The sequence below is a fragment of the Macaca thibetana genome, chromosome 8 (assembly GCF_024542745.1).
Source record: "Macaca thibetana thibetana isolate TM-01 chromosome 8, ASM2454274v1, whole genome shotgun sequence".
In the NCBI taxonomy this organism is placed as follows: domain Eukaryota; kingdom Metazoa; phylum Chordata; class Mammalia; order Primates; family Cercopithecidae; genus Macaca; species Macaca thibetana.
The window spans coordinates 105086379-105106626 of record NC_065585.1 but is presented as its reverse complement, the minus strand read 5'-3'; the positions used below and the strand labels follow the sequence as shown (position 1 = coordinate 105106626).

The 20248-nt window shown below is 39.4% G+C and overlaps 1 protein-coding gene across 8 annotated transcripts in view; it reads right to left on the bottom strand.

The window, feature by feature from the left end:
- Positions 1 to 20248, bottom strand: part of NSD3 (nuclear receptor binding SET domain protein 3) — a 114649-nt gene that overhangs the window by 8636 nt on the left and 85765 nt on the right. For 4 of the 8 annotated variants that reach the window (XM_050801247.1, XM_050801249.1, XM_050801250.1 and 1 more), the window contains 7 exons: positions 16895 to 17078; positions 12088 to 12290; positions 11005 to 11117; positions 10097 to 10366; positions 3169 to 3285; positions 1239 to 1380; positions 17 to 123 (listed from right to left, as the gene is read on the bottom strand). In XM_050801247.1, the coding sequence (XP_050657204.1) occupies positions 17 to 123; positions 1239 to 1380; positions 3169 to 3285; positions 10097 to 10366; positions 11005 to 11117; positions 12088 to 12290; positions 16895 to 17078 (1136 nt within the window). The remainder of the gene's footprint in view (positions 1 to 16; positions 124 to 1238; positions 1381 to 3168; positions 3286 to 10096; positions 10367 to 11004; positions 11118 to 12087; positions 12291 to 16894; positions 17079 to 20248) is intronic. The other 4 variants (XM_050801252.1, XM_050801255.1, XM_050801253.1 and 1 more) reach the window with 3 other exon arrangements.

The following is a 20248-nucleotide window of genomic DNA, read 5'->3' as shown; positions in this document are numbered from 1 at the left end:
CCCCTGCAAGACTGACCTTTGGCCGCACTCCTAGAAAACCACTGCAGTTATCTGCCCCACAGTGGCACTCCGTTCTGCCGTTGCCCAGACAATCTAGGTTATAATTAAATGTTAACTCCATCCCTGAAACACAGGAGAAATAATTATTCAAACTCGAGTCATGGGGAAGAGAAATGCTCTCACAGGCACATTCCCCTGATGAAAAAAGAGACATCATTCTGGCATGAAGGCATTTCCCTTGCCAGTGTTCTACCTCATTGATAACAGTGATGGTCAAAAAAGAAAAGGAGAAAAACATCCCCACCCATGAACAAGGACAGCAAAACTACACATCCTCAAAAGAAGTCATGTCCTTTTCAAAGCAGTGGTTGAAACCAATGTGACAGCATCTAAGAATCTGCAGGAGAATAGGTTCTAGTTCAGCCTTCTTTTCTATAGCTAAGTCACACTAGTTTCTAAATGAACAATATGACCATGGAATTGTGACAATACTATTTCCAGTAATTACTGCCTTATATTATGATCAAATAAAGATCCCAAATGAAGGTTCACTGCATACACCAAAGATCCAGGGACTCAAACTAGGGACTCCTAAGCTTTCTTCTAGCTGGGCTTAAACAATCCACAATGAGTTCTAGAAACACAGTTTAAATCTGTTTTAGCTACAGCATTTCTCTTCTCACCTATTTTTCTACAAACTAAACAAAGGAGAAACCAAGTTTTGTTCAGATGCTGGATGGGTAAGGAAAAATGAAAACAACAGCTCTGGCTTCAGAGGCTTTTATGTCTAATTTGAAACAGAATGATCTTTCAAAGTGAAAACAACAACAAAAAATACCAGCAACTAAGGAACCAGTTGCTGCTGACACAAGCTAATTACTGTTAATATGTTTTAAAAAGAAAACAACAGCTAAAACATCTGGTTACACTGTACGGACAGCAGCTAACTTGGAGAATTCATTCAGCAGGACTGTGGACACAGAATCCTATCATACCCACTCTTACATAAAAGTTCTCACTAAATTCCTTTCTGAGGTTATAGATTTTTGCCTCTCACTGGCAGCTAACACTCAATTCTAAATATAACCTGCCTTTTATTTGAATACGTTTTCTAAATATAACCTTCCTCTTATTTGAATAAGTTCTTAGGCATCAAGCCTTGAAGAACCATGTCCTGGCTCTATAGGATATTCTTTCTTCCTAGGGAGGAAAGCATGGGGAACGAGTCACTTTTTTACCTGCAGGAATATCACAGAGAGCAAACAGTCCCACTCGAACATCTCCATTCACTGTCCACTTTTGTGTTTCACAGTTGGGATTACAACTGTGGTTCATGAAGCGAGAATAATTTCCTTTGGGGCCGGCATCAATTATACGATCCTTCAGAAAGAAAAGAAAGGTACCTTTTTCATAAATCAAGTCTCTCCCAGAAACATCCAACTCAGTCAAGGATCACAGGCAGCAGCATTTTGCTACCAGCTGGTGTCTGACAACTGACAAATCAGGAAATGTGAGACTGCCTGGGCAATTTACTAAGTTCTTTCCTTTATTTGATGACCTTCAAGTCAAAGTAAAGTAATTAGGATAAAGTGGGATTTAGTTGCTTTTTAAGTTTGCTTCTAGAAACAAACAGACCACGGAATAATGCTATTTAGAAGATTAGTGGGTCAGAGGTTTAGGAATGATATTTTCTGATTAGAGAGCTCAAAGTTCTGATAACTACTCTGGTGTTTTGCTGTCAGCCCCCCTTTTCTGCTCCAAGCAGGAAGCAAAACTGGTATAGGAGGGGATACATGAGAGCTTAGGCCAGAAAGAAGAAAGAAAAATGAGAAACAAAACTTGGAGATCTGTCTGATGGAAGGACTACTGTGTAGGATATATTCTCCAGTGCTTATCTATTTGCTCTGTTTTTAAAGTTCACAATACATTAAAAAGCTGAATATTCAGGTTTCCTGAATTTGAACTCTAATAATCTGGATAAGCTCCACAGAACTGAGCCTCTCAAGTGCTGTCACGATGGCTGGAGGGGCCACTGGCAGGGAGGATGGGGCTGAAGGAGCCAGATCCCAGCAATCATAAAGAATGGCATTTTAACTGATGTTTATGAAACATGTTTATGAAAGTTGTAAAACTTTCAAACAATGACATATCAGTTAAAATACTTTTAAGCTCCATTTCTTACTTTAATGACACTCTGAATCTCAGTTTTAGAGATATGATAGCCTAGAACACAGGAAACATGGGTACTAGTCTTCGTTCTTAAAACTGTAACAAAATAGTCAACAAATCACTTATCATGGCTGGACATCAGCTTCTTGTCCTCTGTAAATGAGAGAACTGACAAAAAAGTTAACTGAGATAATGGATGTAATGTGTATCAAATAGGTCTTACAACTGCAGGGATTAAACTAGCAGTTTTACTGTCATTTTTTCTTATGACAGAACTCATTATTTTCCTCTTTTTTTTTTTTGAGACAGGGTCTTGCTCTGTTGCCCAAGCAGGAATGCAGTGGTGTGATCACAGTTCACTAAAGCCTTGACCTCCTGGGCTCAAGTAATCCTCCCGCCTCAGCCTCCTGAGGAGCTAGGACCACAGGCACGTGCCACCACACCTGGGTAACTTTATTTTTATTTTTTGTAGAGACAGAGTCTTCCTGTGTTGCACAGGCCAGTCTCAAACTCCTGAGCTCATGTGATCTGCCCTCCTCAGCCTCCCAAAGTATTGGGATTACAGGCGTGAGCCACTGTGCCCTGCCAAAAAGTTTTAATATACAAAACAATTTGGAGTTTTGGCTACAGTAGAACTTTAATAACGGTGGCTTATAACTTAGAATCACAGAGTTGATTCTCTCCTTCAGTAATAAAGAAACTGAGGCCCAGGACTTTTTTGACAAAGAACTCAGACTAAAATCCAGATATGCTAACCCTGCTCTTGGTTTTATTTTCACTCACAGTGCTGTCTCACATGACATGTGCAAAGCTTCAGTATCATTCATTTTTGTACTCTGGTATAACTGGCACATTATAGTAGGCAGCACACTAGCTACTGCAAATCATTATGCTCTGCCTGAAGAAAAATCAAATTAAAAGAAACTGAGTTCAAATTAAGACTATGAAACAAAAACAAAAACAAATCCCTTTTTCTTACAAAAAAAAAAGCAATTTTACCTTGGTAACAGTTAACATATAAAAATTAGTTACACTGTTCTCGTGGGCTCGCTTGATTCGCAATCTGCATTCTTCTTCATCAATTAATTCACCGACGTATTCATTTACAAATTCACCCTGGAGATAAATGTGCAATACGTAACTTAAAATCAGTGTATTATATAAAGCATTGCTTAATGACGCATATATAACCCAAAATAATTAAAGAGAACCCTGAAAATATAACTTCAACCCTAGAAAGAAATGGTTATTTATTCATAGGCATACAGGTGGCATTATTTTTCTGGTATAAGTGCCTCAGAAGGTGACAATCTGCTTGCCTTTTCTTGCTGACAATACTATTTTTATAGTCCAACTGACAACATGTGGTACATCGCTGGGATCTGGGGATAAAGCTAACTTTAGCCTTTGAAGCTATATTATAACAGACTTTTACTAGTTTGTGGCTATGCAGGTTTCGGGGTAAGACCTGGAAGAGATCTGAATCTGAAACAAGTGAGCTCTGTTTTTGTTTTTAAGCTTCTTTTGAAGTAATTACTGACACTCAGAGGAAGTGGCAAAATAGTACATGGGAAATCTTGAGAACATTCAGTCAGTTTCCCCCAATGGTAACAACTGACGTAACTACACTATAATATCAAAACCAGAAAACTGACATTGGTATAATCCAGACTTTATTCAGATTTTACCAATTTTACATGCATGCATTTGTGTTTATATATATTTCTATGCAGTTTTAGCAGGCATAGGATCACGTAGTCACCATTGCAATCAAGATACAGAGCTGGTGCCTCACCACAGAGATTCCTTGTGATACTCCTTTATAATCACACCCTTCCTCCATCCTTCCTCCACTCATCCCATCCTAACCCCTGGCAATCACTCATCTGTTCTCTATCTCTAGAATTCTGTCATTTTAAGAATGTTTTGGCTGGGCGCTGTGGTTCATGCCTGTAATCCCAGCACTTTGGGAGGCTGAGGCGGGCGGATCACCTGAGGTCAAGGAGTTCGAGACCAGCCTGGCCAACATGGTGAAAACCCCACCTCTACTAAGAACACAAAAATTGGCCGGGCGTGGTGGCGGCGCTTGTAATCCCAGCTACCCAGGAAGCTGAGGCTGGAGAATTGCTGAAACCCAGGAGGCAGAGGCTGCAGTGAGCCGAGATCGTGCCACTGCACTCCAGCCTGGGTGACAGAGTAAGACTCTGTCTCAAAAAAAAACAAAAACAAAAAAAACAAAAAAAAGGAATGTTTTATAATTGAATGATACAGTACAGAACCTTTTGAGGTTGGCTTTAAAGAAAAAAACTCAGGCAGATTCCCCTGAGATCTACCCAAGGTGCTGAGTATATCAACAGGTTGTTCTTTTTAAATCTCTGAGTAGTGTTTCTGCCATTTGTTTAGCCATTCACCCATAGAGGAACATCTGAATTGTTTCCAGATATTGGCTTTACAAATAAAGCTGCTATGAACATTCCGGTGAAAGTTTTTGTGTGGACATAGATTTTCATCTTCCTGGATAAATGGCCAGGAGTGCGTCTGCTGCACCATATGGTGAGTGTATGTTTCCTTATTAAGGAAACTGCCAAACTACTGTCCAGAGTTGTCTACTGTCATATGCTCCCACCAGCAGTTCATGAGATCCACCTTCTCCACGTCCTGCCTGCATCTGTTATTGCCACTATTTATCATTTTAGCTGTTCTAACAGGCATACAGTGATAAGCTCCTTTTAAAATAAGAGCAAATATTATACATTCGACATTTTGTGTTTATAATTACATAATCATTAACCTTTTCACCTCAAAAGCATTGCTGATTCAGTCTAGGTCAACATTCTCTATAAGGACTTACCAGTCTTACAAATATATTTTAGAGGAAAATAAATATCTTGAAAAACAAAAATGTATTGGCTTATTTTATCAGATTTCTGTCCTATTCTCCCTCCCTCCCTCCACCCCACAAATTTCCACTAGCCCTTCTTATAGCTCTTGGTGTCACAGAACTGTTGGTAGTCACTATCTGAAGAGAAGTACTGCATCACGTTTTCTGATTGTGGAAAATCATTAAGAACATAAGCCAATGGTCTTTAAAATATTTAATCTTTGTCTATTGATAAAAATAGATTATAGTAAGAGAAAAGAAATGAATGGTTAAACTAGAAGGGCCCTAACCTCCCTGACTCTTCCTTTGGTGGCATGTGGTGAGTGAGCTTAGTGAGAAGCACCGCTCTGCTTCACGGAGCTGCATGTTTCAGCTGCAGAGCAGTCACTACCAAAGGTGACCGCTGGCTTTTTCCCTCTCCTGTTTTTATCTACTGTATAAGCTATGACATGGAATTCAGTTAGAAAAAGAAAAACAAGCCAGGTGTGGTGGCTCCTGCCTGTAATCCTAGCACTTTGGGAGGCTGAGGCAGGAGGACTGCTTGAGCCAGGAGTTTGAGATCAGCCTGGGCAACACAGTGAGACCCCATTTCTACAAAAAATAAAAAATATCAGCGAGGTGTGGTGGTGCATGGCTGTGGTCCCAACTACTTGGGAGGCTGAGGCAGGAGGATCACTTGAGCCCGAGAGTTCAAGGCTGCAGTGAGATGTGACTGCACCACTGCACTCCAGCCTGGGTGACAGGGCAAGACTCCATTTCAAGGAAATAAAAACAAAATTGATCTGTAAATGCAGCACCATAAACAGTTAATTTCCTTTACTTTTTCCTTCCAGTCCTTTCTCACAAAGGACATGGGACTGTTCTGCACATTCATCTATTACATACACTGTCAGCCTCAAATGGCTTTTCCTGTATCCAGTTTGGACTTTGTTATCAGCCAATGAACAACATTTTGCACTATGATATGATATCAAAGGGTAGCAGAAGATTGTACTGCCATCTTGGCTGCATTGCAACCTACTGTTACTATACCTAATGATGTTAGGGCAAATTTTCTTTTTGGAGATGGGGTTTCATTCTTGTTGCCCAGGCTGGAGTGCAATGGTGTGATCTCAGGTCACTGCAACCTCCACCTCCTGGGTTCAAGTGATTCTCCTGCCTCAGCCTCCCAAGTAGCTGGGATTACAGGCGTGCATCACCATGCCCAGCGAATTTTATATTTTTAGTAGAGATGGGGTTTCACTATGTTGGTCAGACTGGTCTCGAACTCCTAACCTCAAATGATCCACCTGCCTCGACCTCCCAAAGTGTTGGGCTTACAGGTGTGAGGCACTCTGCCCGGCCTATGGCAAATTTTCTTTAGTGGAAACCTATAGAGGAGAATTTCAACCAAATCAGCTCTACTACTTCTTTTTTCACACATTGGGATTCAAGGTAAGACTTCATTTGAAGAAATAGTTTTGTGAATTTAAAAGCTTGATCATGATTTATTATGGTTTACACTTTAATCAGTCTATGAAAATGAGTAAACATAGAAAAATTAAGTGCTGATATCAAATATGACAGCAAGTCTCATAAACTTCATACCACTGTAAAGATGGAAATATTTCAGATGTTCTAAGAGACAGATCTTTAGCCTCAAAGAGTTGCTTACTAGACTTAAAAACCATTAACTGTGAATTCAATTGTGAACAAAAATTGTTAACAAATTCATTAACTTAAAAAATGCTACAGATCTGTCCTTAAAGACTGCAGCAAAAAGGCTGTAATTCAATATTTAATACCTTAACATTTTTTCTGAGAAAGAAACTACTTCATAACAAGAAGTCCCTAGTTTGGCACACATTTTCAGGAATCTGTTCTGTGGAGAAAGAAGGGGACCTGTGTACATTCCGTTTCATATTGGACTTCTTTCCTGTAAATACACCGACTATCTTATTCATGTTGCTATAATGTCTTTCTGATTACACTTTTCAATGATTGTATATTTCTAGCTATTTTGTAAAAGACCAATTGTCTTACATCAGCAAACCCTCAAGTGCTAAAGAGCAGGAAAATCAAGATTGTTTAATAAGTTATCTTACAACACATTTCAGAATAAGTGCAACTACTATTAAAAGGTGTTAACACAATATTAAAGTGGATGGATTTCAGGATGGCCCCATAAACTCCCATGAAATCATAGTCAAAAATGTGTATATATGATATACATGGCACTAAAGTAATATAAAACATTTTGCATTATATGATGACATTTTAGATGTGGTTGGCCTTGGACCAAGCAGCCCAGTCCACATATCCAATACATCAGCAAATCCTGTTGGCTCTACCTTTAAAATGTCAGAAATCCAACCACTTCTCTCCTGGCTCAACTACAACCCCAGTGGTTCCACATCACCATGGTCTTTCTCCTGGGCGACTCTAATGGTCTCCCTTGATCGCTCTTTCCTTCTTATCATATGTTCTCCATACCACAGCCACAGTTATCCTTTCGAAACCCAAGTGTGGCAGACAGACTCTCAAGGTGGCCCCTGTGATGCCTGCCTGCTGGTGTTCTTGCCATTGTGTCGCCTCCTCCCCTTGTTGCGTGTGAGCAGGACCTGTGATTAGCTTCTAACCAACAGAATATGGCATGGGCGACAGGTGATTCTGTGAGTTTATGACATAAGACTTTAGTGTCCATCTTCGTGTAGTGTCTCTCACCCCCGCTGGCTGTAAGGAAGCAAGTGGCCATGCTGGGAATCCCATGTGGCAAGGAACTGTGGGCAGCCTCTAGAAGCTGAAAGCAGCTCCTGGCCAACGGCAAAACAAACAAACAAACACACACACCCCCCACAAAAACAAAAACAACCGGAGTCTCTCACCCCTACAGCTAGAGAACGGAGTTCTGCCAAATGGAGTTCTGCCAACAACCATGCAAACAGGGAAGCAGATCCTTCCCTAGTCAAGCCACAGAGGAGAACCCAGCCCCAGTTGGCACCTTGACTGCTGCCTGGTGAGGACCTCAGTAGAGGACCCAGCTAAGGATTGCCTGGACTCCTGACCCATATTAACTGTGAGATAATAAAATGCGTGTTCTGTCTTAATTTGCTAACTTTGTGGTAACATTTGTATGTGGCAATAGAAAACTAATACATCAAATCAGATCAAGTCACTCCCTAGTAAAATCCTCCAGATGTTCCCCATCCCATGGCCAATATGGCCAGTAAGGCCCCATCCTATCTAGCTGGTGGCAGCCCTTCTCACTGCAGCTCCTCTCCCTCCTCTCCTGTGGCTCCTCCCCAGGCCCAGAACTTCCTTGCTGTTCCTGGAGCACACTGCAGCCTTTACAGCTGCCTGCCTCCAGTCTGATGTGCTCTTCTCCTGCACACACCTGCATGGCTTTCTACTACACACAGGGCAAACGGCGCCTCCTCAGGCCTTCCTGAGCCAGTCAATTGAAAAGGGCAATCCCTGTCACCAGCTAGCCCCTTTTCCAGCTTTATTTTTATTCACAGCAGTTAGTGGCACTCGACATGTTTATTATCTGTCTCCTCAAGCAGATCCACTAAGGTAAGGGTTTCATGTGTCTTGTTCACTATTGTTTTCCAAGTGCCGAGAATAGTACCTACCACATAGGAAGCAGCTTAATACACTTGTCCCGAATAACTGAATTTCACTTCAAGCAATCTGACCTACAGAAATAGGTGCAGAAAGGTGGATGACCAAGAACATTCATTATGGAATTTAAAAATATTTATCTATTTATTTATTGGGAATAGGTTAAATTAATTATTTACTTACTGGGAAATAGGTTAAATAAATATGGTACATTTTACTATGACTAAAAGGAGACTGTTAAAAAGAATGAGGTAAAACCTATATGTACTGCCACAAATGTATTTATAATATAGTGTGTGAATGGGAAGAAAATGTCAGATATTTATGTTTAGAAAATCCTAAAAAAACCCATATATTTTTATGTATGTTTATAACCATATAGAAAAAGTTATAAAAGGCTACCTATCAAACTATTAACAACGGTTATCTCTGATGAGATGAAGAAGTGAAGGGATGAAGGAAGAATTTCACTCTGCTATCTTTTTTGTATTGTATTGATCGTATTGTATGACTTTTCTTTACTATATTAGATGGTATTTTTAAATTACAAACCTGATTTTTTTTTTTTTTTTTTTTTTTTTTTTTTTTTGAGATGGAGTCTCACTCTGTTGCCCAGGCTGGAGTGCAGTGGCGCAATCTCAACTCACTGCAAGCTCTACCTCCTGGGTTCATGCCATTCTCCTGCCTCAGCCTCCTGAGTAGCTGGGACTACAGGCACCCGCCACCACGCCCGGCTAATGTTTTGTATTTTTAGTAGAGATGGGGTTTCACCGTGTTAGCCAGGATGGTCTCAATACCCTGACCTCGTGATCCACCCTCCTTGGCCTCCCAAAGTGCTGGGATTACAGGCGTAAGCCACTGCGCCTAGCTAATTTTTTTTAAAAGGTAGAAAAATGTCAAGAGTAATTTTAGGTTGGACACAATGGCTCATGCTTACAATCTCAGCACTTTGGGGGGCCAAGACAGGAGAATCACTTGAGTCCAGGAGTTTGAGACCAGCCTGAGCAATGTAGTGAGACCCTACCCAGCTACTTGGAAGACTGAAGTGGGAGGATCTTTTGAGCCCAGGAGTTCAAGGCTTGAGTGAACTATGAACATGCCACTGTACTCCAGCATGGGTAACAGAATGGGGACCCTGTCTTTAAAAGAAAATAAAAGTAAAATAATAAAAAAACAAGTAAAAACTATTTCACATAGAAATTACCAGTGTCCCCTCTCTCCTTTTTATGACTAGCCACTGGACACTCAAAGTTTAAGTACATTTTATCACCACCTTCTTCCTACTACTCTTCTTTGCTCAAGAAGTACCAAACTCTCAACATAGGAAGTTTTAAAATGTTACCATAAATCCCTGTTTATTTTATCCCTAGAACTATTCCCTATTGAAGCATTCCTAAAAAGCCCAGGTTCTGATCTCTTCCACCCCCCACCACCATCCCATGCTACCTTCTTAATGCTCCTTTTGGTCCTGAGGCCCCAGCCTCTCCGCTCTGTTTTGATGATCTCTGCATCAGGGTACAGTCTCTTTGTGAAGCACTGGTTCTGACAACGATCTCCAGCTGGGCACACCTGTGGGTGGCATTCGTACTGCAACATTCTGTTCAGGCACTCTGATTCCAAGCCACAAGGGTTTTCATCAGCTGGCTTGCAGTTACAGCGGGGAATCTCTGACAGGTCAGCAACCTGGATCTGCACCTTTCCTATTACTTTGTTAGCCTAGAAAACAAAATAACAAGCAAGAGGGAGGCAGCAGGTAAGTCATCTGGCAATGTGAACAGGAACATCTAAAATATCCATGCTACTGCCTCGTGGTGCTACTCCAAGAAAGGTTCTTTATCTTTCCTGATGAGTAAGCTGAAATTAATAACCATCTCTTTTGTCATTTAGTTGACAAAAAATATCAAAGCCTCATGTGAATTTTCACTTATTTATCCTTGGTATTTCTACTTTCACTAGATGGAAATTTCATAACTGAAAACAAGAGAAAATATGCTTGTTTGGGGGTTCTCTAAAATAAAGGGAGTAAACACCTATATTCTCATTTGGTGGCAGGATAACCTGGTAGAACAAGAACAGCATTTCACATAAGACATGTTGCTACTAGGTATGAGAGGACTTATCAAAGGCCTAATTTTCACAGCACAATAGCTACGTCTCCCATTTGATGCTTCCAGCAGCTCTGTTTTACAGAAGACTGTGATAATTAGCAAAAGTTTGCACAAGTCAAAAAGGGTCTTTAACTACTAGAGAGTAATGCATTTCATCTCATCTATTAAATACCAATGCTTTCATAGTAAAGACTTACTTTGCTTCTTATTTTATTTGGCAATCCCAGGCCAGAGATAAAGACTTACTTTGATGTGTTTGTAGGGAGGGGGTTTTCTTGAGTTTCTTTCAATCTCTAGGGCTTCTTTACTCTCTCTTTGTGCTTTCAATTCCTGGAAACGTTTTGCAGCTTCTTCCAGTGCTGCCAATAAGATGATACAAAGTATGTAAATACCAAAAACCAAAGGAAAATTGATGGGATAGTAGTTTTACACTGCCTTCCCAATGCTTTGCATCTGGCCTGAGATTTTTCTTTTTAAAATTATTTTCTGGAAGTTACTGTTTACCACCAGGATGGGGTAACAATGAAATAGGATATAACTCATTAACACTATGCTCTGTGCATGCTGTTGCCTCAGGGAAGAGGCTCTACTTCAATGATCAGAGGTCTCCAAGTGACCCTAACAGCAGCTTTTTGCCTTATACTAGATTTAAATTCATTTTACCCTTACCAGAAAGCCAAACACTGCAAAAGCAACTGTAAGGCTTTTCATGGGAAGTCTTTACTATTTTTCTGTTGCAAAAGAACTTCACTTGATTAAAAAGACTATTCTCAGGCTGGGGTTGGTGGCTTAGAGCTATAATCCCAGCACTTTGGAAGGCTGAGGCGGGCAGATTGCTTGAACCCAGGAGTTCAAGACCAGCCCGGGCAACATGGTGAAACCCCATCTCTATAAAAAATGCAAAAATTAGCTGGGCATGATGGCAGACACCTGTAGCCCCAGCTACTCGGGAGGCTGAGGCAAGAGGATAGCTTGAGCCCTGGAGTTGAGGGCTACAGTGAGCTGTGATCATGCCACTGAATTCCAGCCTGGGCAACAGAGTGAGACCCTGTCTAAAAAAAAAACAAACAAAAAAACAAAGACTATTCCTAGAATAATCTGTGTTTACAGAAAGATCACTGAAGAAATTCCTTTCAAATACACAGCACAGTCTACAATATTGAAATGTATTTCAAACCTGGTTCTAATGTGACTGGAAGCTTATGGACACAGGATCATAATGCCTAGTGAAAATTCTCTAATATCAGAAATATTAGGGAGGTGAGGAGATGTTGAGAAACCGACACCGGAGTTGTAGTTTTGAGTCATTGTAAACATCATCCAGCTTACCTTTTTTGAAGGTCTTGTTAATACTAGTCTGCCCCTCAGCAAAGCTTTTGTCTCCTTCAACATAAGGGAACACTCTGCCCTGGTGTACCCAGTAGTAGTCATGAGAACCAAAGAAGAACACAGGGAAGTCCCCCAAGTCATGTTTAAGGCCCTGGATGTTCAGTGGCACAGACCTGGGGTTGCAGATCTCTGCTGGCCACCATCTGAAAACGAAAGCAATTTTAGATCAAGAAGGCAAAAACAAAACAAAACAAAAAACCACTATTTACAAGGTTGGCAGAAGGGAAAAAAAGTTTTGTATTTTGCAATTTTCATTCAGATTCTAACAACATAAAATACCGCACATCATTTAAAAAATTAAGTAATTAATGAAATAGTGAACACAGACTAAACAAATTAGGCCCTAATCACCTGATGTACTTTCTTTGAAAAAATATTTCATATTTATAAAATACATATCATGAAAATATGTTCTAAAATATCATAATACTGAACCTACTACCCAATGACATTCTAAACCTAATTTCAATCCTACAAGTCATGTTTCTCCCCAAACTTAATACTGAGATTATCTTTCAAGGTATAACAGTTTATTTCTAGTAGTCAATGGAATCATTTTGAGAATAAACTGATGCTGTAATAAAGAATGACCACTCCCATTCAAATCAGCATTTAGTCTGTAGTCAACCTGGGCAAACACCTCTTGGTCAAATGTACTAGGTTTTATATCACTTTGTATTTCAGAATCTAATTCATCTTAGATCATAATAAACATGGAATAGAGGACAGAATGAAAATATAACTGTTTCAGGCTATGATAATTGAATACTACAGCAGTCACTAAATGAAACCATCTGTGAGAAAATCTGACAGTTTCTAGCAAGCAGACAAATTAAGAATTAAATGATGAAGCTAACAGTCAGAAAATGAGACCAACCTCACAGGCTTTTGTAGTAAATATACATAGACGTAAATTTTTTCAATCTCTTATTTTACATATGCCTAATAAAACAATTTTTTAACACATAACTGTATTACTGAGAAGATAAATGATGACATGATTGCACTCCCCGATTTTATATTGCAGAACTTGATGATAAAGTGTCACCTGAAAGGTACTTTGCTGTTCGTCTAAGAATTAAAAACATGGGTAAGAATCCATGCTCATATTGTAAACAAAACAAAAACCACTATTTTCTGTGATAGATATTTGGTTCGTTCTCAAAGCAGGCTCTATTTCTAAACAACTTTAAGGTAAATATGTATACAGTTACTGCCTTCACTAATGTCAGTTAGGAAGAGGCACACGTTCTGCCTGGGTTTGTTCCAGGTCCTCATATTTTCCCCCAAGAAGCAATACATTGGAGTAACTAGTTATTGAAAATAAACAGCTTCATGCAGCCCCACTGGGCCTGATTGGAAAGAAATACATTAAGAATTAGTTCATGGATGGAAGTCTTTCCAAAACATACAAGAAGAATCTGACCTAGATACAAAATCTCACTGGACTGTGAACTTAATTGGAGCACTGTTTTGGGTTCTTTAAAATGTAATGTAATTAAAACTTAAGTATTAAAATAAGTCAAAGACATTTTCATATTCATAACTTTAAAAAAATTGAAGTTTATTTGAAGATCTGAAGGCTTCTTACATTGTTTTAGGTATTTCTTATCTAGAAATGTCTTAAATATATTAATTTTCAAACTGTGCACCCTTCTCCACACCAGAAAGATACATATTTTTCAATTATGAAAGCAGTATGCACTTCTTTTAAAAATTAAAACAATGCAGAAATGTATAACAGAAAAGTGAAAATGCCTCTTCTTGTAATCTCATCCTTGACACTATTAACATTAGATGTGTTTCTTTCCAGGTATTAAAAACACATTGTATCGGCCGGGTGGGGTGGCTCAAGCCTGTAATCCCAGCACTTGGGGAGGTTGTGGCAGGCAGATCACTTGAAGTCAGGAGTTCAAGACCAGCCTGCCCAACATGGTGAAACCTCATCTCTAATAAAAACACAAAGATTAGCCAGGCGTCATGGCATGCATCTGTAATCCCAGCTACTCGGGAGGCTGAGGCAGGAGAACCGCTTGAATCTGGGAGGCAGAGGCTGCAGTGAGCCAAGATTGTACCACTGCGTTCCAGCCTGGGACAGAGCAAGACTTCGTCTCAAAAAAAAAAAAAAAAAAAAAAAGAAAGAAAAAGAAGCAGGGGGAGGTTTGATCTCAATACCCCAGATCTCAGCTAAAAATGAAGTTCTAAAATTTAAATGGTTAAACATGTAACATATGTAAAAGAGAGAGAACAGACTGGGCGCAGTGGCTCACACCCATAATCCCAGCACCTTGGGAGGCTGAGGCGGGCAGATCACGAGGTCAAGAGATTGAGACCATCCTGGCCAACATGGTGAAGCCCCATCTCTACTAAAAATACAAAAATTAGCTGGGTGTGGTGGTGCGCGCCTATAGTCCCAGCTACTCAGGAGGCTGAGGCAGGACAATCGCTTGAATCCAGGACGCGGAGGCTGCAGTGAGCCAAGATCACACCATGCACTCCAGCCTGGCGACAGAGCAAGACTGTCTCAAAAAAATTAATAAAAAAAAAGAGAGAGAGAGAGAGAACAAACATAGCTCTTGCTAAAAAAATTACAGTATGTTTGAAATTTTCTAGAAATATATTTTACAGTAGGACATGGTGGCTCACACCTGTAATCCCAGCACTTTGGGAGGTTGAGGCGGGCAGATCAGCTGAGGTCAGGAGTTCAAGACCAGCCTGGCCAACATAGTGAAATCCTGTCTGTACTAAAATTACAAAACTTAGCCAGGCGTGGTGTCAGGCGCCTGTAATCCCAGCTACTTGGGAGGCTGAAGCAGGAGAATTGCTTGAACCCAGGAAGTGGGGGTTACAGTGAGCAGAGATCACATCACTACATTCCAGCCTGGGTGACACTGAGACTCCATCTCAAAAAAAAAAAAAAAAAAAAAAAGGAAATATATTTTATCTAGGATTCTAACTGAAAAGCAGAACTCTATTGTGCTATCTTGAATAGTATCTATTTTCTTAGTAAAATGATAAATTGCCTCAAAATGTAGAGTTTTTTAGGGTTTTTTTTTTTTTTTTTTTTTGGAGACAGGGTCTTGCTCTGTTGCCCAGCCTGGAGTGCAGTAGCACAATCATGGCTCACTGCAGCCTCAACCTCCTGGGCTCCAGCAATCCTCCAGAATCAGTCGCCCGAGTAGCTATGATGCTACCACACCTGGCACGCCACTATGCCCAGCTAATTTGTATATATATTTTGTAGAGAGAGGGTTTTGTCACATTGCCCATGCTGGTCTTGAACTCCTCAGCTCAAGCAATCCACCTGCCCCAACCTCCTACAGTGCTAGGATTACAGGCATGAATCACTGTACCTGGCCAAGCTTTAAAACTGTATCACTATATCTGTTCAGCGAAGGCTCGTTGAAAGCCTTAAAGGAGAAAGTGTTATTAAAATAATGGTACTCACATACTTCCTGCTTCATTCCCTTAAGACTAAAGCCTCTTAATGGAATAATCTCTCCTTAAATTCTATAAAGTTTTCTCTTTACACATGGTTTAGGGCTAAAATGGATGAGATTCAGGGGCAAAGAGCTATTTTGACCAGAATATAAACTTGATTTTATTAGAAATCAGAAATCAACATGTATCTAATTAAGACACAAAGAAAATATCAAATCTGGCTAAGTGTAGTGGCTCATTCCTATAATCCTAGCACTTTGGGAGGCTGAGACAGGAAGATCGCTTGAGCCCAGGAGTTTGAGACCAGCCTAGGCAATATAGTGAGACTCCATATCTCACTATATTTATTCAATTTAAATTAAAAAAAATTTTAAGGCTGGGCGTGGTGGCTCACACCTGTAATCCCAGCACTTTGGGAGGCCGAGGCAGGTGGATCACGAGGTCGGGAGATTGAGACCATCCTGACTAACACGGTGAAATCCCATCTCTACTAAAAATACAGAAAATTAGCCAGGCGTGGTGGCGGGTGCCTGTAGTCCCAGCTACTCAGGAGGCTGAGGCAGGAGAATGGTGTGAACCCGGGAGGCGGAGCTTGCAGTGAGCCGAGATCGCGCCACTGTACTCCAGCCTGGGCAACAGTGTGAGACTCCGTCTCAAAAAATAATAATAATAATAATAATTTAAAAGTTAAAAAAAAATCATCTCCACTGTCTACATAAGACCTTTTATTCCAAAATCTAGTAGTTACATAGCCCATTAGTATAAAACAACTTTCAGGACTTAAAAATTGGTGGGCATGGTGGCTCATGCCTGTAATCCCAGCACTTTGGGAGGCTGAGGTGGGCAGACTGCTTGACTCATGAGTTCGAGACTAGCCTGGGCAACATGGCAAAACATCATCTCTACTAAAAATACAAAAAACTAGCCAGGGTGGTGGTGTGCACCTGTAATCCCAGCTACTTGGGGGCTGAGGTGGGAGGATGGCTTGAGCCAGCAGGTGCAGTGAGCCGAGATCACACCACTGCACTCCAGCCTTGGTGATAAGCTAAACCTTGTCTCACAAACAATCAACCAACCAATCCCAAAGAAAAAGAAAAAGAAAAATAAATTCAATAATGAATTAGGAACATAACCTTCCCAACCCCTTAAGAATCCAGCCTCAAAACATGGTTCTTTTCTTTTCTTTTTTTTAAGGAAGTAGGTCCATGCTGTCTACCTATCTATCTCCAAGTCCCTCTGCATCCAGAGTATGAAACTGGTCTGCACAATGACTGAATACTTCCTCTTTGTTCTTGGAAAAACTTGCCTGTAATTTCCCAATTTGACCCAAACAATCTGCTTGTAATGTAGTTTCTTGCCAGCTTTACAGTCATTACAATTCCAGCAGCCTTCTGGCATTTCTATGCTCAGGCATTCCGGGTGGAAGGAAGCTGGGCACGATTCACAGCAGAGCAATCTTCCACCTTGAAACAAATAAACAGTCTTAATAACTGAGAAAAGAGGAGAGAGAAAAAGAAAGAAAAAGGAGAAAGTTATCTTTTCAGCACATTAAATCTGATTCAAATTGGGGGAAAATAACAAAGGGACTGAGTCATATCTACAGTGATGGATTAAAATAGCAAATGAATGTATTTAGCTACTTTTCAGGGTTTCAGTGGCCAGAAACTCAGAGCTTCTGAGTAGTACCAAAAGCATCCATGTACTCTTTACTCCTTTAAACTATGGGCTACTGAGGTATCAGTTTAGAAGCTAAACTCTTAACATATGACCAAATTGAAGCATAAAATCTTTTGACTGAGTAGATTTGAGAGGTTTTTCAAACATGTAAGTAGCAACTTTCTTTTCTCCTTCAGAGATAAAAAAGAAAGCAAGTCATTGTTGTATTTTAATCCAGTGCCATGGTTAACTAAATTCCTTTACAATATAATTAGCAAGAAAAAAATAGCCAATAGGTTGATCAGTACTTTTTTCTTTCCATAAAGAATACAAAAAGCAAAAGGAACACAGAATCTCAAATTGGTGATTATGTTATCATTACCTTTTGGTGAAGATATACAGGCTATACAGCAGTGGTTTGCAACTTTTTCATCACCAAGGATTCCCTTTTCCCTCCTCATGAACCCACATAATTTCAAGTATTTTATCAACAACCAAAAAACCTCTGTGTGTGCGTGTGTGTGTGTGTGTGTGTGTGTATTCTCTCTATATATATACAGAGAATATATTTTGAGACGGGCTCTCACTATCTTGCCCAGGCTGGTCTTGAACTCCTGGCCTCAAGCAATCCTCCTGCCTCAGCCTCCCAAAGCACTGGGATTACAGGCGTGAGCCACCATGCCTGGCCAAAATCTGCATTTTAAAAGTAACAATTTCTCCAATTTTTATTAACCAAAGAAATATATAACTGCTAATCAGAGATTCTGATCCCAATAACAAAACTAGTATTATCACATTAAATTGTTAAATCATAGCCAAATTTAAAAAACTCATGCAGCCTGATTCTGTACAAATGTGTAATTCTGTTAGATTTTCTGAAATATTAAACATAGTTCAAAAATTTTGTTTACATCTCTTCTGACTTCATATTGAGAACCACTGCTTTATAGCATAAAATTAAGTAGTTATCAGTATAGAATGAAGTACCATATGCAAGGGGCTCACTCCAAGTTCCCTGTCAAAACTCCTTCCTTTTAGATACACAAAATACTCTCTGGATTGAGACCAAAATAGGTGTGGCAAACAAAATAGTTGTAAATGCTAAGAAATATGAAATTCTGGGAGGAAATTAGGTATTTCTAATATGTATTTCAATACGTGACAGAGAATGTTGTTAACCACTGAAGATGAAATATAATAAAGACAAATATTTATTGAAAAAAACTGATCTTTTCATTGGAAAATCAGGTCTATAACCCATGAGTGTACCGAGATTTAAAGTCTCATAAGCAAAAGGGTAAGAGCCCTCTATGCAACTTTATCAAATCACATGCTCCAACCTTCTGAGGGCTTGCTACCAATTTTCCAGAAAATCTTGTCTTCCTATAGATTTTCAAACTTCTGATTAACATAAAAACAAAAAGAAAATCCATATACAACCCATGATGAATTAAATTACTATATTTCCTCTGCTTAAAAGCTTTTACTTCAACCATCAAGATTTTTTTTTCTGGGACTACATCTCAATATGGATTAACTGGTTCAGTTTACCAACCTAGAGATCAGATGCCCAAGTGCTCTAAACTTAGGTAGGGAATTCATCTATAAATTTAAAGTAAAATGAGATTATTCATTTTTTTTTTCCATCAGAAAGGAATGACCAGTAGGGAGAAAAGTCTGCAAACAGCTTTAGAGGACATGTGATTATTAGCACTGACGTAGAAAAGTCAGGCTGGTCATTTTTAACATTATGGAATAGTTCTTAATTTTAAGTCTTATTTCAGAGGAAATACAGAGCCAGAATCATCAGAGAAAATTGTCATGATAAAGATGATTAAAATACACAAGGGAAATAAAAAAAAATATGAATGGTCCACTTTGGTGCTATGCAAGAAAACTGGGATACAAGAGAAGTGAGATATGGTTCAAGTTAAGCAAACAGAGGGCTCAAAATAATTTCAATTCATGTCAAAGTTAATACTGAGTACTGAAAACAAAGTAAGCAACAATTGAATTAATCTAATTTTATATAGGTACCAGCAGGAATATAAAGCATTTCCTAAAATGTCTCAGGCAGAATAATTATGGAGTAAGTCAAACCTATGTTCATTTTTTGTTTTGAAAGCAGGCAGTATTATCAATAAAGTGATATAATCTGACTGGGGAAAACAGACAAAAAAGCCAGTACTCTCTCCAATACTTCTAATATGTTCCAATCGACTTGCTGAGTCGCACTTTTAGTCATGAGTTGCCACTTCAGATGTCTGACAAAGAGCAAAGATACATCAAACAGGCAACACAAAGAATTTTTTTAAAGCCCATTTCAAATACACCGTGTGTGTGTGTGTGTGTGTGTGTGTGTGTGTGTGTATGGTATATTAGTTATGAATGAAGTTTTCTTTAAAGATTCTGAACTTGGCCCCAGATCATAATGGGAATGTACACAGGAAAAGGCCCTCATCTTTCAAGCTCATTTATTTTTCCCTATGGGATAATAATTCCCCAAATAATACATCATTGTTAAATCATTTTTATAACAGGTAGGATTATGGAAACTAAACACAATATAAAGTTTTCTTCCATAGGTTAAATTAACTGGGAGAATACAAATATCCATTTAGCTCTTGGTACTGTGTGGATAATTATCCATCAGCAATTCAGCTGGGCTGCCTTCCAGCATCCAGCATTAGGGGTATTCTCCCTCACCAGCTTCCTACCAATGTCTCCTAAGGGAAGGGCAACTACTTTTCATAGCATCTTAACCGAACATTTAAGAGCACAATGACAGAACATATTCTAAAAGCAAACTTTTAAGTATCAGTATCTTAGTTTCCCTCTTTTAACAACCTACCTTATTAGTTGAAAGTTAGTAACAAATTATACCCTATCTTTTCTATTCCAACTTGAATGATAGTTTCACACCAGGAAAAAGAGAAAGAACATTTAGAATATTGTTCTATATTTATACTGACCAAAATCCTAGTCTTTCTATTTTAATAACTTG